Here is a 20,749-nt window from a genome sequence, read left to right as displayed (position 1 = left end):
AAAAATAGTGAATAATATCGCGGAAATAAATAAATTTGCTCAAGTGAATGCCGACGATCAGGTTGGATGCCCAATTTTCGGCACAAGATTTGACAGTTAAGTGAAATAAATAAAATATGAGCAAACATTTATGAGTGTTAATACACATTTTTAACAACAAATAACGCGTTGCGTCAAAAAGTGAGAGAGAGAGGTTAATGATCTCGTGTGTACTTAATTATAAATTATTTGCTTCTTTCTAAGAAAATAAAAATAACTTGGTATTGTTGTCTTCCTGTCTATAGTTTCACCTATAGATACTTTTTCGTTTATTATATTAATAAATAAATAAATACAAATAATAATAAAGCGTCGTAAACGCGTGAAATCGAAGTGTTAACAAGATTCAAAGACATGAGAGATTTTTTTTTTGAAACCACAGTTCATTATAAAAAAAAATAAAGGAAGTTTTCTTTAACATTTCCTGTCAATAATATTCGAGTGACATGACTTTGAAAGTCATCAGACCCTCAAGTGAAAAATATTTTCTTCAATACCAATTAAAGTGATTATTATTTTTTTTAATGACGATGCACGTGTAAGAAAAACGATAAAAAAAATAAAGTCGTATGTAAAAATTAAGTAGTTACGAGAAGAAATTACGGTTCTTCGATATGGTGCTGAGTTTAGTGGCAATTCCATCCTCAGCTGTTAAGTGGAGTAATAATAGCAATAATAACAACAACAAAAATGATTCGCCGACAACGACATCGGGAGCGAATACGCCGTCTTCCAACAATCAAAATAATAACACGTTTGATGCGTCACTCATTGTTGCCGTTAATAATTCACATCAAGTAAGATAAATAAGTTTTTGGTTTTTTTTTTTGTGAGGAAGTTGCGTAATTTTTTGTGAGTGTGAGTTGGAAAGAAATTAAAGGTTATGAAATTATGATGTTTTAAATTTTTTTAAAGTTTTTTTTTCCAATAGATTAATGAAAAATTAATAAATAAAATAATAATTAATAAAATATTTTTTAATTAATAGTTTAAAAAAAATAAAATAAAATAAAAAATAATTATTAATAAATAAATTCAATAAAATAATACTAAATTATTATTTCAAATATTTCGAATTTTTTTTTTCATAATTTTTCAAGAAAATATTTTATTCAATTTTCAATTACAATTTTTTTTTTGTTAAAGTTTTAAAATAAATAAATTAAAATTTATTAAAATTAAATAATTTTTTTGTTTATTAAATTTAATTTTTTTTTTTTGATTAAATTTTTTTTTTTTTGAATTTTATTAATTTTTTAAAAATATTTTTAAATAGTTAACTTAAAAGAATAAAGCTTGAAAAATTTAAAAATTTTTGATAAATAATCAAAAGTGGGGTTTTTATGAAAAAAAAAATAAGTTAAATTTTATTAAAATAATATTTTTAAATAATTATTTTTAAAGAATAAAGCTCGAAAAATTTAAAAATTTAATGATAAATTATCGAAAGTTGGTTTTTTATTTAAAAAAAAAAATAAGTTAAATTTTATTAAAATAATTTTAAAAAATTTAAAATATTTAAAAATATAAAAAAAAAATTTATTAATTAAATTAAAATTATTAATTTTTGCAAATAAATTTTTATTTTATTTATTTATTTTAAATAAATTTGAATTAAATTTTAAATTATAAAATTTTTTAATTTTCTATTTTTTTATATTTGAAAAAAAATTAAAAACTACAAAAAATGTGAGGTTTGTGCTTCAAAATCAAATTTTTGGTCATATTTATTTTTTTTTTCTCATAAATTTTTAAGAATTTAAATAATTTTTTGCCAATTGAACATTTTTTTCGGGTTAAAAATTCTCTTTTTTTGCTCATTTATGGTAATTTTTTATCATTCTAATGCATAAATGAAGGTTAAACACGAGACCGTTAATTCTAATGAGACTCATTTTTCTGTCTACAATTCCCTGTAGAAAACTTTTTATTGATAAAATAAAACATTCACATAAAATAAATGCTCTCTAACAATCTTCATCATCATAATCAATTTCAGTTTCATGCATCTTTACTTCCAGCTCAAAGGGCTCTTTGAAATTCTTCGTCAATCGCTGAATAAATCCATTCGTCAAATTAAGCGAATCAACACTCGGATACACAAACTCTAGCACGTCTTGCGATTCCGAAAAATTTCTCACAATTTGCTGCGATTGCAAACTCAATTTCTTGTCCAAACTCCGAGCTTTCATTGTCGTAAAAAGCGGATTTGGCAATTTTGCTGAGACAAGCCAACAACAAAGCATGTGATCATTGACATTATTCTTTTTTTCGCAAATTTTGTACATTCTACGAGACTCGTCGGCATCTTCGGCAAAAACGACACTCGAAAAAGTCTTGCAACCGATCACTAAAACCGGCAAATGTTCCGTCAAGCCTTGAAATTGCTTCGGGAGAGAAATGTTGCTTGTCGGAAATGATCCGCGATACGCAATAATTCCAAGACAAACATTTCTGCCAAACGGAAGACTCGAATAATCGATTTTAATGAAGTATTTGCGGTCTTCCCAAACAGTTTTGACGGTTACCGGATGTTTCGCATCGCCATGCTGTTCCAAAAAATGCGATAAAACTTCACGGGTACTCATGATTTTTGGACAATCTTGAATTAAACACTTTATTGGAGCAGCGGAAATGTGAGAAAACTCCTTTGGACCGTTCAATAAATTGATTTTTGTCTCACAATTGTAAAGTTCGATGATTTTTTCGTCAGTTTCGCTCGAGAATGCGATATTAAGTGACGATTCCGATGAAATGTCGGATGACATGACGCGAAAAAACGGTTTTTGCCGAAGCAATTGCTACTTCGATCGTCAGTCGAAAGTGTTCAAAGCCATGTCATTAAACTTGAAATATGCCGGCAGTGATTTTTGTAGCAATTTACAAAAATAATAACATTCACTTTGTGTTTATATTGGTCGTTTGCTCGCTGGTTACAAGTTTATTTTATTTTTTTTTTTATTTATTATGTGAGCATTGAACGAATGAAGTAAAAGACCATTTCACACTCCATTGCATATTACATCGGCGGACTGCTGCTAAACGAACATTTCTCTTCAAAAATTTATCTCTATGGTTTTATTTCACAAAAATTTTTATCGGTAGACAAGAGAAATTTTGTTCGGGAAGTGATTGACTTTGAACTTTTTTTTATTGTTTGATAAAATTTCCCTTTCATGATTTTTGTTTATTTTTAAATAAATTGTATTTCGGGACAAACCTAAATTTTTTTTTTAATGTTTCAATTATTTTTCGACATTTTTTTCTTTTGTGTTAACAAGAACTACGCGACGAGTTGGTAACACCCGTTAAATTCCTTGTTTTTTTTTTGCTTGTATCAAATTTCAAGAAAAATGTTTGTTTATGTTTTTTTTTTCATAATAAAAGAAAACAAGTTTCTGTTGAAGAAGCTGACGGGGGTCCATTAATAAGTTTATTTTTACGGTAGTTACGGAGCTCATTTGTTACGAGAGAAAATTTGATGGAACGAATTTTTGGAATTTTTTAAAATTGTTTGACGGAAATATATTTTTTTAAAGAAAAAAATAATAAATAAATTTATTTTTTTAAAATAATTTTAAATTTTGATTTAATTTTCTACAGAATTTAAAAAAATAATATAATAAAAAAATGTTATTTTTTTTGTAATTAAATTTAATTTTAAATATTTTTTTTTTAAATTCTTTTAATAATAAAAAAAATAATAAATAATTTAATAAAAAAAAAATAACACTTGAAATTTTTTCATCGAGACTTTTTAATAATTTTAATTTTTTTTTTTAATTTTTTTTTATTATTTATTTTATTTTTATTTGAAAAAAAAAATAATTAAAAAATTTTTTACTTTTTTATTTTTTTAATTAATTTTTATTTTTTATTTTATTTTTTATTTAAAAAAAAAAAATTAATTTAATAATTTTTTAAGATTTTTTTTATTAATTTTACTAATTTTTTATTAAAATTAATTTTAAAAAAAAATTATAAAAAATAAATTTGAAAATATAAATTTTTACAAAATTTATGACTACAAGAAAATTCAAAATAAAACCAATAAATCAATAAATTTGACACAAAATCTCAATTTCCTTCACACAAAACGCCACATTCCAGCAGACAAACAAAAAAATCTAAAAATTATTCTCAGATTTCAAAGGGTTCGATGCATCATCATGACATCTGATATTTTTCCAACACATAAAATATCCATGTTTACACTCAAAATTCATCATTTTAACGGATGACATGAAAAATTTACTTTAATGCAATCACACACGACGATTCCCTCTCGTTTATTTTTGTTCAATAATAAATTTCTATTATTAAATTTAAACTCCTTCCACGCTGTTGTGGCAAAGCGTTATTAATAAAAATGAAATTTTCTGCCACACCAATTAACACATTTTTTGATAATAATAATTTTATATTTAGCCAATTTTATTGTGGGTCACACGCATTAAAAGCGATATTTCACACAATTAACCGCTTTTAAAATTTATTTTTTGACAGACACGATTTCCATGCTTGTCTAAAAGAATTTTAAAGCATGTTTGATGTTGTAACACATAACAATAACAATTAAAAAATGCATTAAAATTAGAAAAACGAGTGTTTTTTGTAAACAAATGTCAAACAAAAGTTCTTTTTTGCTATAAAACATAAAAAAACATAAGTCTCGAGAATTTTTTTTTTTTTTTTTTGAATGGGGAACTCACCGTGGATGAGTCATAATGTTTTGTGATGTCATATTCTTTGAACATGCGTATCGCAGACATTCGTTCCATTACATGGTTTTGTGGAAGTAAATCTGTTTTTCTTTGTTTTATTTGTAAATAGAATAATTTTTTGTTTGTACATTGATCGTTCAAAAGTGCTAGATATAACACATTGCCATTACAATCGATCGTCTGAAAAAAAATTTTTTTTACAAGGCAAATGTGAATATTTTTTTAAGATTATTTTTGTCAGTTTTTAATATTTTGAGAAAAAAATTAACTAAAAAAATTATTTAAAAAAAAATAATTGAATTTAAAAATAATTATTAATTAATTAAAATTTGAATAATAGAAATAAAGTAAATAAATATTAAAATTATTTTGAAAAAAAATTATTAATTATTAATTTAATAAATTAACTAAAAACCATTTTAATAATTTATTTTAAAAAATAATTTTTATGATAAATTTAATAATAAATAAAATAAATTAATTTAATAATTAATAAATTTTTTAAATTTAAATTTTTACACAAAATTAGAATTATTTTTAATTAATTAATTATTTAAAAAATAATTAAAAATTATTTATTTTAATCAATTTTTTTACAAAAATAAATATTTTAAATTAATAAATAATTTTTATTTTTTTTTTCAACAAAATTTTATTCAATTTTCATTAAGTTAATTTAATTAAATTTTTTATAATATTAATTTAAAATTATTTATTTCAGTTAATTTATAATTTTTTAAAATAAGTAAAAAAAAAATCCATGTCTGCCCTGTAAAAAAATTTTTAATAATTTAGGTCAAATTCAATCCATAAAAAAATCGTGCAGACAAAGAAAACTCGACAATTATTAACACTCGTCTAGCTAATCTGGCAACTATTAATAAACTCAACATTTTTTTATGATTTTAATAATTACGTGTTAATAGACAAATAAATCTCTTTGTTGAGATTTCAATTTATTATTTGCCTCGCAAGACGTCTCGCCGATTTTTTCAAGTTCAATAAATTTCCTTTTTTTTCACCGCGGAATGTCTTTGATATTGCGTGTTGTTCCAATCATCATTTCCATCATAATATTCATAATTTATACTACAAACATGAGCATAAGACAGTAAACGACTCATAAAACCGTGACCTTTTACAATTGAGTCGGGCAATCGATACAAGTCAATCGTGCGTGTAACAAACGGCGAAATCGTCGTTTTGTATCAGAATTTTCTGTTTTTTTTTTTGTTTTCGTGTGTATGTCATGCGATTGATTGTATGTGAAAATATTATTTTTATACAAATAGTGAGAATGAGAATGAATGAGTTTGTGTGTGTTTTGTTAACCTTCGTGATTCTATTAGCAGATTATCGAACATAGGTCATTGACGTGTAGAAATTGTTTGATTGGACGATTAGATTGCTATTAAAGAGAAAATTTTCTATTATTTCAATGAAAAAAGGGTGGTTTTTTCCTTAATTTAATTTTTTGCTTGAGGGAGAATTATTTTAAAAAAAAATAATTTGGGTCAATGTCGTGTTCATTATCCTCGTGTGCAAAAATTTGCAACTATAATGATGATTTTTTGCGATGATGACATGCAAAAGCAACACATTTTACCCTCAATTGTGTTAAAAAAATTTTTTTTCCTCTTAAAATTTTTTTTATCATCAATTTATTTAATACGAAAAAAATCGGAACAAGATCCTTAAAAAAATTGTTAAATATGTTCTCTTGGCATTTTATCAAATATTCAACTACTGCAACATCAGCCACAAAAAATTACATAACTTTTTTTGCAAACCTTGAATTTATTATAAATTGAGTTATATATTTGAACTAGATTCTCCGTGCAAGAAAAATTCCGAATGAATTCCACAAGAAAAAAAATTCATGAGAAATTTACATTTTTCTTGAAAATTTCTGCGCCATAAAACCAAACGAAGATATAATCGGTCGGAATTTAATCCATTAAAAGGATTATGAAGTAGACGAAAGTGAATGTGGATTACAGACTGACTACGGGAATTAAGGTTGATCTGATCTAATACTTGTTCATATGATACGACGCGACGTAATAAATGTACGGAAGATTTTTTTTTATTATTCAAAATTGAAAAATTCCATTTGTTTGAATAATTTTGCTCACCTTAGAAGTTACTTATAAGGTATGACATGACGACACTCGACTTGAAAATAAATGGCGCAGCTGTATCTAATAAAGTGTCATTTTTGTTGAATGAAGGCATGAATTTAGCAGAAGACGATGCGTTGATTGATTGTACAATTTTCAAAAAACTTAATTTAAAAAATTAAATTTTAAATAAATATATTATAGTAAAATAAACTACTATATTATTTTTTTTAATTTCATAATTTTAGAAAATAAAAATTATAGGGGTTTGTTCTAAAATTGTTTTTTTTAATTCTTTGCTTTTGAGTAAAAAAATTAAATATTTTATGTCAAAACAAATTATAATTTAAATAAATTAAAAGTATAAATTTTTTCTACAAATTTAGAAAATATTTTAACGTACAAAATATTTTATTTTATTTTATTTTATTTTATTTATTTTATTTTTTATTTATTTTTTTTATTTTTTTTATTTTATTAAATGTTTAACTGAATTTTATAAATTTTTCAAAATAATCTTTAAATTTTAATATAATTTAGTTTTATGAAACAAAAAATTATTGAAAATCATAAATATTCGATTTTTTACAATTTTTGTTTTAAAATTTTCAAATAATTAATAAAAAAATATAAGTTAAAATTTTTATTAAGAAAATTAAAGAGCTCTATAATTTTAAAAAATTATTCAAAATATTTTTATTGTAGGTATTTTTTTAGAAAAATAATTTTGAAAAAAAATGGTAAAATTAAAAAAAAATAAAATTGAAATTTTAAAAATTATTTTTAAGGAAGACAAAAAAACAATTAGAATATCATGAAAAAAAAATTTTCCAATAATTTTTCTTCTCAAAAATTTTTTTATTTATTTATTTTTCTTTATTCTGTATCCAAAAAATTACTCTACGATTACTCCTTCATTCGCCAACGGGTTAAATTTATTCAAATGATATTTAAATAAGACTTTATCCAATTCTCTTCTTTTTTTTCTTATTTGGTGTACCTCTAAATATTAAATTTCACATTAAACTCAAGACACGAGTACATTGTTTGCTTTTTAGAAGGTGACATAATTTTTTTTGCGTAGAATATTTTAAAATTTTATGCAAATCCCCATTATCTCTTCTACTACATCTCATTAAAAAAAATATCAAAAACCCATTAAAACTATTCGATTCAAGCAATCAATCAAAAATTGTGTGACGATTGATTTGTCACACGACGCGGGAGGGTTCATTTGACTGACTGAGCAATTAAAAATCTTGTTACGTAATTAAAATTTGATACTTTATCATAATTAGCGGGATTTTTTCAACAAAAATGCGATTCGCAGTTATTTATTGCGTAAAAACATGTAATTTTTCTATTATTTTTATTATGTTATTTACTCATTATACAAAACAAAACAACAACAAAAAAAACTTGTAGTAAGTCTTTCTTAATAACAACAGGCCTTGTTATATTTAATTTAAAGAAAAATACACACATGTATGCAAAAAAAAAAAAGTATAAAATTATATCTACCAGTGTTGTTTTACTGCCATTAATAAGCACCTACGCTTCACTTGATACGACTTTCAATCAACTATTATATGGCAAGACAGTATTATTATTATTCAAAAAGCAACAAAAAAAATGTATTCGCCAAGTATTGATCTAGTATCGAATGTTCAATGTTAAGAAGTAGGGAAATATTTGTCGTGCCAATAATAATAATTGTTTAAAAAGATGATGATGATGAAGGATTTCTTCCCCGAGGGAGGAATTTTTTGCTTAAGGACCGGAAATGATAATAATAATTAACCAGGCGTTACCACGAATTTGATAATTTTGTAGATTTTTATGAATTTCATTATTTTTTGCCTGAAGTCATGAACAAAACCTACTGAAATGCGATCACACATATTTTACGAATTAATGTGCATCGTAAATAAACAATTATTTGCCCTGTGAGACTTTGAGTGGATGCCGCAAAAACGATTTTTAGTGCGAAATAATTATATTATGCAATAAAGTTGTTTAATTTTCATTAATTTTAATTTTTATTTAACTTTTAAAAGTGAAGCAAAAAATTATTGATTGAAAATGTATGTCAGTTTAAAATTTTTATTTTTTGAATTTATTGATAAAAAAATTTTATTAAAGCCTTTTTTGATATTTTAACGAATTTTTAAAATTTTTTTGAAATTTTAAAATAATAAATAATTTTAAATGATTTATAAAAAAAATAGTAAAAAAATATCTCAAAAAAATTCAAATTTTATGATTTTTTATGATTTAAAAAATAAATATTTTGTTCCAAAAATTTTTTATTTATAATTTTAATATTTTTATTTAAAATAATTTTAATATATTTTATAATATTCAATAAAAACAATAATAATTAATTAAATATTATTTAAAAAATTTATTAATTAATTTTAATTAATTAATTTTTATTTTATTATTTTTTTTTTTGGTTTTTAAATAATAATTTTTTTATTTTCATTTAAATTAATTATTTATTAATTTTTATATTTTTAAAATATTCTTTTTTTCTTTCTTTTTTTATTTCTACATTTTTTTTATTTTATTTATTTTTTTTCTTGAAGCGTTTTTTGATAACTTTTTTTCAAAATTTCGATAAATTTTATTCATTTTTAATTTTTTAATAAAAATACGCTCAAATATTCTTCAATTTCACACATTTCAATTTAAATTATCCAGACAACCTCTTCACGTCATTAAAAATTCAGACGCATTTACCTACTTATTTCTTTAAAATATTTCATTCAATTCACCATTCATTAATAAAAATAAAATTTTACGAGTAACCAACTTCAGCTACTTTTTTTTTTATTAAAAAACTGCATAACTTGTCTTAAAACAAGTTAATTGACTGATATTTTGTGTCAAAAAAGAATCAATATAGCGATATTTCATTCACTGATTTATTCATTTTGATACCGAACACCAACTTCAACCTGTTTCGCTATCGTAAAAACATAAATCACAAAAAAAAACTAAAATTTTAGACTAAATCAAGCGATGTGATATTTTAACCTCATTTTGCTTTTGATTAAATTTAAATAATAATAAATTCATGACATTTGCGTGACCCGTGCGCGAGCAACGGATGTCACACAAAATCGGTCAGTTCACGGTTGCGTCTCCCATTTTGAGTCAAAAACTTCTTGCAATGCATATCTTGTTGAAATTATTCGAATATCTCCGAACATATGGTCAGATGGTTGTAGGCGTTGTGTGACAATCTCTGTTCATTCATTCATTCAGTTTGTTCAAATACACTGAAAAAAAAATTAGCGTTTATTTTATTTTATGTTAATAAGGCAGAATATGAATTAAAATAAAAAATTTCTGACATCATTGTTTTTTTTCAGTAATCTATTTGTTTGTATATGTTGTGGCATGTCGTGTTTTTATATTTTTTTTTAGATTTTATGTGATGAATGAATGCATTTTTTCGTTGGATCTGCGTGTGTTTTGAAAGAAACGACATGTTTTTCTAATTTATGTGACGAAAAGTGGGATCCGGAGCATAAATTTCATGGCGACATTTGACAAAAATGTGTGTGCGAGTGTGTTGACCTTCAGTAACAGACAACGGCAATCATGCAAATTGCATTTTTTAAGCTAATTATTCAATTAAAAGTGCACTTGTAGTAGCTGCAGTTCATTCAAGCGTTCCATTGTAAAATTTTTGCTAAATTATTTTTTTTTTCATTTTCAGGCCAAACAGCGTGCTTGTATGAAATGGATTCTCTCGAAGGCGTATAACAATCGTGTGCCAGACAACCTGAAGGAGCCCTTCTACCGAGATCACGAAGGCAAGGAACACTTACAACCGCAAATTGTCGTCGGGCTGGGCAATGCCTCGTTGTATTGTCAGGTGCTGGCGAATCTCTACTCCGATCCAAATTACCAAAATCGAAATCATTTTTCGATACTGCAAACGCTCTCGCGCAAAGGGGTGCATGTGCACGAAATTGGCGATGTGCAGCTGACGGAAACGGTGTTGATTCAAACGAATCCGCTGAAAATTGTAAGTTTATTTTTTTGGGCGATGCGATTTAAGAAAATGTTTCGGATTTCATAGATTTTCAAAAAATATTAAAATTTTGCTTGGTTTGAATTAATTGAAATAACTAAAAAAAAAGAAAAATAAAATATTTAATTAATTAAATTAAATTAATTAAATAATATTTAGAAATTTAATTAATTATAAACAAAATAATAAAAACTTTTAAAAATTAAAAAAAAAAATAAATAAATTTACTTACCTTTTTAAATTCCAAAATATTTAACATAATTTTTAACATCAATTTTAAAAACTATAAAAAAAAATTTTTTTTTTTTAAAGTTGAAAAAATTTATTTTTTATTTTTTTTTTTAATTAATTTTTTTATATTAAAATTAATAATTAATTAAATTGTAAAAATTAATTAATTAATTTTAAATGAATTAAACAAAATAAAATTAAATATTTTTATAAAATAATTAAATTATATAAAATATTATTTTTTTTTAAATATTATTAAATAAATTTAAATATTTAAATATTTAAAAATTATTTGAAAAAAAAAAACATTTTATATAATTTTTTTAGCCTAAATTTTTTTTTTTAAGCAAATTCTCACTTACCAAAAATTTTCTTTTTTCCATAGAATGCCCACATGTCTGTGATAGAAGCACTTATGGTTTTGTACGCAAAGGAAATTGCGTCGGGCGATCGCGTTGCATCGGCAATTGCGCGCATCACAGGTGCCCAACTGGTCGACACGAAAAACTACGAACAGGCATTCTTGCATTGGGTGCAACACGTGTGCGCCGCCCTCAAGAAACGCATTGATCAGGAGCTCGAAATCGATGGGTACGACGAGAACGGACAACGCTTGCAATCGCCCGAAATTCCGCCGTTGCGCGATTTCAAGGATTTGTGCGACGGCGTTTGCCTGGCATACCTCATCTCGTTCTATTGCCCCAAAATTGTTCCTTGGACTAGCGTTAGAATCAAATATTTGCCAATTGTAGAGGACTCAATACATAACGTTTTATTAGTTAGTAATTTTTCACAAAAATATTTGCCATATTCTGTATTCCATATGACACCTGAGGACATCAGCTACATGAGAGGGTAAGCTCGTAATCTGCAATAAATTCGAAAAAATCCGTTATTTATTAAATTTTTTAACTTTTTTCAGAACTATGAAATATAATCTTTTAGTATTACTAGCAGATTTGTTTAATCTTTTCGAAATTCATCCGGCCAAATGCGTTTGTTATCCAGAAATGGGTCAACAAGGTACTTAATAAATTTATTTTTTTATTTATTTACAACTAATAGCTAATAATGTTAGTCCGTCCTATGAAAAATAGCTATCTGCTAGATAGTAAATGTACATAAAAGACTTTTATACAAAAAAAAGTCTTGAATGTAAAATATTATTAATCAAAATAATCAAAGAAATTTAACCAATATTGTATGAAAAAATTACAAGAAGGCTTAAAATTCAATTTTAATATTTTTTAATAAAATAAACTTAAAATAAATTAAATTTAAATAAAAAAAATTATTTTAACTTAATTTTTTAATTAAATATAATTAATTAAAAAAAATAAAAATTAATTAAAAATATTTTTTTCTCATACAATAAAAATGGTTAAATTAAAAAATATAACTTATTGGTGGTGAACTTTTTTGTTGTATTTCTCAAATAACTTTATTTTTTTTTATTTTAAATTTAATTTTTCTTTTTATTTGTATATAAAAATAATCAATTAAAAAATTACTCATCCTGTAGATATTTTTCTTTATTAATTTTTGTTAATATTTATTAATTCATAATTTTCGTAGCAAACATACACAAAACACATTTTTCTCTTTTGTTTCGCAAATAACGTAGCTAATTTTCTGTTTAACTCATAATTTTATAGCGATGCAAGTAATTAGTTTTTAGTTGCTAATTTGCTTTATTTGTAGTTTTGAAAGGCATTTTAACAGGAAATTTCTCTCAAGTCAACTGTTTAATGTCTGTTCGCTAAAAAAATACTTCCCAAAGAAAAAAATAATATTTTTTCTATTGTTCAAAGTGTAAAAAAAAATTAAACAAAAAAAGTATTTAATTTAGAAAAAAAAAATAATTGAATATTAAAATTTAAAAAAAAATTAAAATAAATTTTTGAATTAAAAAAAAATAAAATTTTTAAAGAATTAAGTCGAATTTAATTTTTTTAAACAAAAATTTTTTTTTTTAAATTTAAATTATTTTTTGTTTAAAAAAATATTTTTTTTTTAATAAATTTCTCTCAAAAAAATATTTTAAAAAAATTTTTTTTTTAATTAAAAAATTTTCATTAAAAAAAAATAAAATGATTTTTGTTAAAAAAAAAATTAATAAAATAAAAAGAAATGTAAAAAAATATTAAAAAATTTTATATAAAAAAAACTTTCGATCATAAAATTAATTACATCGATCGTTTATTTGCACTTTTAATTTCAACATAATTTTTTTTTTGTTTATTTATAATTTCGAAACTTCTTTTCTCATAAATATAATTTAATTTCGATTTAATTTGAATATTTATTAAACAAACTTTTAATTTTAATTCAAACAACTTCCCAAATAATATAAACAAACAATAGCCATCATAATATTAATTCCATATTTAAAACAATAAACAAATCGCGATTTTTTTTTAATAAATCTTTTACAATTCGGTCGTTTCGCTCCGAAAAATGATCGATACAACTTTAATTTATGGACATTTTATTGCAACTATTTGTATGCAAATTTGATAGCAACATACTCCGGTTGTAGGAAAAAAATATCAATTTCCATTTCCATACAAAATGTAATAAACCATGGATGAATGGGTGAATAACCTACCGGACAGTGGTCTTTCTTTCGTAGTTTTTTTTCGTACAAACTACTTTCACGGTGTACGAAAAGTAGAGTAGATGTTTAATTCATTTTATTATATCTAGGAATAAATTTGTATGTATGGCGCATAACGAACGAAAAATCGACAAAGAAGACGAAAATTTATCGCTTTGCCCCATATTTTTCCCTGGCAATTAAATGTCTTCACGTGTTTCACTCGCGTGGTTCATAAATCATTATTTTTTTCATTTTTAACTTTAAAAAAAAATTTTTTAGTATTTAGATTTTTTTTCATTAGTAATTTTGCCACCAATAAAAAAAAAATAAAATTCAGAATTAGTTAGAAAAAATTTAAAAATAAGATAATTTTAAGGCTTTTTTCATAGTCCTTCATATTTTCCCTTCTATTTCTTCTTCTTGTACTCTTTTGACCATTCCCCAATAAAATTTTTAAAGAATCTGCATCCGGATCGAAAGTCGTCAATGAACATGGAATTGTGACGAAGCGTAGCGCTTTTGTCATCCAACAAATAACGCAAATACCTGATTTGAGACCTGGATTGGATTCACCGACATCGACGAATCGTCCGCCGTTTCAAGGTCTTTATTGCTCGTTTGATAGCTAGAAAAATTGAAAAAATTTTGTGTTTTGTCTCATTTTGTTTTGTCAAGTTTTTTGTTTGTTTTTTCATAATTTCGTACAAAAATTGGGTGAAAATTGCTTTTTTTTCGTTGATCAGCGAATAAAAATTTATTTTTGCACGCTTTATGTCCTTTGACACTAATACACTTTTTTCCTCATAAAATACACTTCACACACTAACCTTGCATGTTTTGAATGTCTTTTATCGAAAAAAAAAAAATAAAATTTTAATTAAAAAAATTTTTTTAATTTAAAAAATAAACTTTTTAAATTAAAAAAAAATATATTTTTTAAATTAAAAAAAAATATTTTTTTAAATTTAAAAAAAAAAATTAAATTTAAAAAAGTTTTTCAGGTCATTTAATTTTTTTTTTATTTTTTAAATTTTTTAATAATTTTTTTAAAATTTTTTTCTAATAAATTTTAATATTTTTTTTCACAGTCGTTCGATCACCTTCAGGGACTCAACTCAAAAGACCGACTCCGCCTCGAGAAGCGCCCGATCAATCGGTTGACGACGGATTTGTCGTGCATCGCAGCAAAGGAGTGCCAACATTATCTTCCATGAACGAGCCTTTGATGCCGGCGCGCATCCGACAGGCAAAGGAAAAATCAAACAACGATTCAAAGGCTGATGAAAGAGGTACGAAAATTATTTTTTTAATTAAAATTTGTGTGCAATTTTTTTTTTATTTTTTGTTTGAAAATTGATTTTTGCTCATTTTCACTGCATTTTTATATTTTTTTTGTAAAAACACTTTTTTTTCGTGTGACGCATTAGGCGATAGTATTCCCGCAGGACGCCCAAGCAACTGGGGAGATCAAAGACATAACACTTTCGCAGGTGAGAAAATCACCCCATGCACTTTTTTGATTGGATTTGCAAATTTTTTGTTTTTTCATGCGTGTTTTTTTAAAAAAAAATTCAAAAATTAATTTTTCTTTAATTTTTTTTAGGTCGTCGTTCACGTCGCAACTCTTTCAGCGAAGAGTCTCAACTGACTATCGAGAATTTCGGTGGTTCGCAAGATCAAATCAACCTCATAGGACGTTTCGATCGCGGCGGAAGCGTCGGCGATGATCGTGTTCGTCGAATCTCAAATACGAGTGCGCCGCCCGTGCAAAATTTCCCCTTGGAACAGCTGCAACCCGTGCGATCGTCTCTCTCCGATGCTCGAAGCACGTTGCAACTTGGTTACGACACAGATTCCGGTTCGGAAAAGCAGGATAAGGACGACGAGAAAACTCCGGCGTTGCGTCGTCAAACGAGTGTCGACAATGTGAATCGAAGCCCAGCTGTAACGGCGATGCGACAACATTCCAGAGACAATATTGACGGCGAAATTAGTCGAGTGAAGCAAATGGCGGCGGTATATGGCGCAAATGATAGTTATGAGAAACCCGCAGCAGGCAAAGCGACGTTCGCAACATTGGCAAATCCGACGACGTGGCAACAGCAAACGGTGCATCATCAACATTCGGAGGATATTGGTAAGAAATTTTTTATTTTACGAAGCTTAAAAATTATTTTAATTTTTTGTCCATTTTAAAAATTAAAAATTCATTGAAACATATTTGAAAAAAAAAAATTTTAATTCATGAAATATTAAAAACTATTAAAATTTTAATTTTTAATCAATTAATTAATTAATTACTTACATATATAAAAATTATTTTTTTAATATTAATTATTTTTTTAAAATTAATTTTATTTAATTAAAAATCTTCATTTATTTCATTTTTTTAATTAAAATTAATTAATTTTTATTTTTTTTTTTTTATAATTAATTAATTTTCAATCTTTTAATTATTTTTTTTTCAAAAAATATTTTTCATAAAAATTTAAAAAAAAATCTAAATTTTAATATTTATTATTTTTAATAAAAGTTCATAAATTAAGAAAAAAATAAAAATATTAATAAAAGATCAAAAAATTAAATAAAAAATTAAATAAAATTTAAATAAATAAAATTTAAATAAATAAAAAAAATTAAATTTTAATTTTTTTTTGGATTTTAATCAATTAATTATTTTTTTTAAAAAATTTGAAATAAATTTTAAAAAAAATTTTTTAATCAAAATTTCTTCAACAGATGACGTTCAACCGTATGTCGACGCATCAAAACTCTCGACGATCCGTTTGAAGCTCGAGGAGAAACGTCGTCACATCGAAGCGGAAAAGCGCAAATTGGAAGCTGCCGTCTCGAAATATCAACAAAAGGTTGGAAAAGCTGCCTTTTTACAAGCTATCAATAAGGTGAGGGGTTACTTTTGGTGGTTTTGTCTATCTCCATAACGATCTCTTCCGTAAAAAAAAATAACAAAAAAAAAACCGTAAAAGTCGTAGTTAAATTCAAAAAATGTGTGCATCTTGAGCATGTCACCTAAAACTTTTTATAATTTTTGATCCAAGAAATTTTTTTGTTTAAAAAACTCGAGAATTTTAATTTTGACACTTTGAAACACTTTTAACTTACCTTTCCTTTCCAAACGATTAATTTGAAAAGCAGCTGGAATTCATAGATCCAGACTTGTATGAAGAACTTACACAGCTGGTAAGCAAGCTGAAAGCAACACGAACAGGAGCACTTCAAAAAATTTTCCAATTTTTCACAAAAATCACTTTTTTCAACGAATTTTCAAAGTAGAAATCGACTTTCATGACATTTTTCAACTTTATCAACTACGTAGAACTCACATTTTCTCACTACATTCAACTAGTTTTAGCTAGAAAAATATTTAGAACTGTCTCTTTCGACGTTTTTTTCATGAAACATCACATTGTACTTGAACATTAATTCAACATTTCATCAAATTTTGTACATACAAAAAATTTTTTTCTATCATTTCTGTCTATTTTTGTCATTTTTTAAAACTTTTTTTGGAAGAAAGGTCACAAAATTCGTATTTTTTCTTATTTTTTGACCTTTTTGGTGATTTAATTATAAAAAATGTATTTATATGGTACACAATTCAACGGTGATGGTTAATTTTATATTCACACGTCTCCTTTTTTCTCTTCTCCTCCAAACGAACACACACAAAAACAGGGTAAAGGTGAAAGTACATCGCAAGACGAGTCACGTGCAAGCAAAGATTCAAGTTTAAGCAGTAATAAAACCGAAGAAGATTCAAATGCCAGCAGTTCCAAACCTGAAAGACCTTGTAGTCTGCAGGTATAAGTCGTTAAAGTCACTTTTTTTAGCTGGCATCGCATGTATTTCAAAAAATTAAATGATTTCATTAATTATACTTTTATTTGAATATCAGCTTTGCTTTCATCATTTCTTCTTCATTTCCTGTAATTTTTTCGTCATTTGTCAAAAAATTGTATTAAAAAGTTATTTTTTGGGTAGAATTCATCTCCTTTGGTTCTGTTCTTCATTTCTTTTATGTTCTGTTGCATGAATGTGAAATATTTTATGCGAAATTTTTATTGATTTGAGTGATTTTTTGTTTAGGATATTACCGGAGATCCCCTCGAAGCAAGATGGGATATTCAAATTGACACAAAAAGGACGCCAGATTTGGATCAAATGGATATTGAGCAGTACACGGTAAGAAATTTTAAAATTTTATTGGATTTTAAATATTTTATTTTATCAAAAATTTTCAAAATATCAATATTTTAATTTTTTTAAAATTTTATTAGATAAAAATTAATTGATAAAAAAAATTTAAAAAAATAATTTTGAAATTATTAAATTGTTAATTTAAAAAAAATAAATAAAAATTATTATTTTATTTTATTTTAAATTATTTAAAAATTTATTTATTTAAATTATTAAAATTTTAATTATTATTTTTTTTTAATTTTAAAAAAATAATTAAATTAATTAAAATTATTTTTAAATAATTAAATTGAATGAATGAGTAATAGTTGAAAAAAATAATTAATTAAATTTTATTAAAATTTTAAACTAATTTTTTTAAAAATAAATATTTTAAAAATATATTTAATTTGTAAATTTAATTTTAAAAAATATTTTTAAACATTTTTAATTTTTTTTTCTATTTTTTTTTTAAATTTTTATTTTTTTTAATTAAAAATATTAATTATTCAATTAGTAAAATATCGTAAAATAAGTCAAAAAACTTAAAAAGAAAATACGAATTTTTTATTAATTTTTTTTTTATTTTTTACCTTTACAGCAAAGTATCGCAATGATGAACACCAATTTGCACGATATCCAATCCGACATTCAGCGATTGGCGAGTCAACAGAACCAAATTCAAGCTCAAACGATACAAGCGCAACAATTAATGCATGCACAACAGATCGCCAACATCCTCAGTCAGCAACAATATGGCTCGCAAGTGAATATCAGCAACAGCGGTTATCGCCCCCTGAACAGCAGTTTCGGTTCGAGTCCCCATTTGTCGCAATCGCCTCAATACAACACACGTCCTCCGTCGCGCGATCATCATCAGATGCAAACGATCCAATATGTGAACGATCAAGGACAATATGTGAACAACAGCCAACCAAGTTACCCAGTTTACGCCCGCGAAAATAGTCAAACGCAGTTAATCCAAAATAATCAGTTTTCCAACCAATATCAGACGTACCATCAAGACTCGAACCATTACAGAGATCCCTACAGCGGATATCAGCAGCAGCAGCAACAACCCGAGCAACAGTCGAACAACACTTTTTACTTGCACGATCAACAACAAGCTCCGCCCCAGCCGACGCAACGTCGCACCTGGGCTCAATCCGCTCAAATGCAACGACAACAGCAAGAGCAAATGCAACAACAACAATCGCAGCCCGAAATGACGACATGGTCCCAAAATCACAACAAAATCGATTCGCGTACATGGAAATCGACGCCGAGCAACAGCAGCAGCAACGACAGCGGCAAAGGAAGCGGCGGTTTCATGTTGCATCAACAAAACGGAGGCAATGGCGATCCCGAACAGTCATATCAAAATCTCTTCCCTGTGCATGCAAACAGTCCGCAGCATCGTCAGCACCGACAAATTTCCCAAATGATGAGTAACGAGTATAATCGGGTCGATAACAGGATGCAAACGCCTCCCGATGACGTAATGATGGCTCCGCAGAGCATTTCTTTCATTGCCGACGAAGATGGCGGCGAAGTTGATGAAATTCCTGTGAGCAAGCCGGCAATTCGCCCGAGAACGGCGCCTTTTAATCAACATCAAGTGCATCAAGAACAACAAAGGGAAAGCACTCCGCCTGCTAATTCAACGAAATTGGAGCTGAATTTGGCGAAATTGAATATTACCAGTGGAAATCGTACTTATCGCATACCGTCGCCTACGAGACCCGCCATAAATCCAAATAGTTTTCAGGTAATTTTTAATTTTATAAATTGAAACATAAAAATTTTGTCAAAAATTCTTTGAAAAATAATTTTTAATTTTTCGAAAAATGTCAAATGGATAAAAGTTTATCACAAAGGCTCTAATTTATCATTTTTAATCATTTTATAACTCAAAACTGCCAAAAAATTGAAACTGGAAAAAATTTTTTCCTTTGACATAGTTTTGTTTTGAAAACTAAATCAAGAGAAAAACTATGTCAAAAACTGTGTCAAAAACTGTGTCAAAGCCATTTTTGTCAAATCTTGCTCCAAATGGATAAAAATTTGTCAGAGGGCTCTAATTTATCATTTTTAATCATTTTATAACTCAAAAAATTGAAACTGAAAAAAATTTCCTTTGACATAGTTTTGTTTTAAAAACTTCAAAAAAAAAACTGTCAAAAAAAAAATTTCTTGCTCCAAATGGATAAAAATTTATCAGAGGGCTCTACATTTTTAATCATTTTTTAACTAAAACTGCCAAAAAATTTGAAAAAAAAACATTTTTCTTTGTTTTTGTTTTGGAAAAACTAAATCAAGAGCAAAAAAAACTATGTCAAAAACTGTGTCAAAGCAATTTTCGTCAAATCTTGCTCCAAATGGATAAAAATTTCATTTTTAATTATTTTATAAGGCCGCTCCAAAATTTTTTCTGTTTTTGCCCCATGCCCCATTTCAAAAGTCGCAAATCCAATGATGCAAAATAAAGAAAAAGTTGAAAATTTCATCAAAATTTATCAAACTTTTGTGCTTTTTACATTTTTATTCATTAAAAAAAAGCGTAAGAACTTTTTCACTCATAATTTTTATTAATTTTCAGAATCCTCAAGAAGATACAAGTGAAAAGGGCTTCTACATTTCCTTCGACAATGAACAACCGAAGAGACCAAAGCCTCCATTGCGAACAAAAAGATCCCCGAAAAAGGACAAAGACTTCGATAACAAAGAAAAACTTGAGTCAAAACAAGGTAAAAATTGCGTTTTTAAAATATTTTCTCAATAAATCTTCAATTTT

At 25.6% G+C, this 20,749-nt stretch overlaps 1 protein-coding gene across 7 annotated transcripts in view; it reads left to right on the top strand.

Moving 5' to 3' along the window:
- Positions 1 to 20,749, top strand: part of LOC134837974 (patronin) — a 39,478-nt gene that overhangs the window by 13,140 nt on the left and 5,589 nt on the right. For 4 of the 7 annotated variants that reach the window (XM_063853432.1, XM_063853389.1, XM_063853406.1 and 1 more), the window contains exons 2-13: positions 10,611 to 10,922; positions 11,545 to 12,014; positions 12,082 to 12,182; positions 14,218 to 14,361; positions 14,847 to 15,047; positions 15,186 to 15,248; positions 15,362 to 15,895; positions 16,498 to 16,661; positions 17,455 to 17,580; positions 17,866 to 17,961; positions 18,557 to 19,723; positions 20,555 to 20,702. In XM_063853432.1, the coding sequence (XP_063709502.1) occupies positions 10,611 to 10,922; positions 11,545 to 12,014; positions 12,082 to 12,182; positions 14,218 to 14,361; positions 14,847 to 15,047; positions 15,186 to 15,248; positions 15,362 to 15,895; positions 16,498 to 16,661; positions 17,455 to 17,580; positions 17,866 to 17,961; positions 18,557 to 19,723; positions 20,555 to 20,702 (3,526 nt within the window). The remainder of the gene's footprint in view (positions 1 to 10,610; positions 10,923 to 11,544; positions 12,015 to 12,081; positions 12,183 to 14,217; positions 14,362 to 14,846; positions 15,048 to 15,185; positions 15,249 to 15,361; positions 15,896 to 16,497; positions 16,662 to 17,454; positions 17,581 to 17,865; positions 17,962 to 18,556; positions 19,724 to 20,554; positions 20,703 to 20,749) is intronic. The other 3 variants (XM_063853415.1, XM_063853424.1, XM_063853397.1) reach the window with 3 other exon arrangements.

This window comes from Culicoides brevitarsis, chromosome 1 (genome assembly GCF_036172545.1).
Source record: "Culicoides brevitarsis isolate CSIRO-B50_1 chromosome 1, AGI_CSIRO_Cbre_v1, whole genome shotgun sequence".
Taxonomy (NCBI): Eukaryota; Metazoa; Arthropoda; class Insecta; order Diptera; family Ceratopogonidae; genus Culicoides; species Culicoides brevitarsis.
This window is presented reverse-complemented; position numbering and strand designations above follow the sequence as displayed.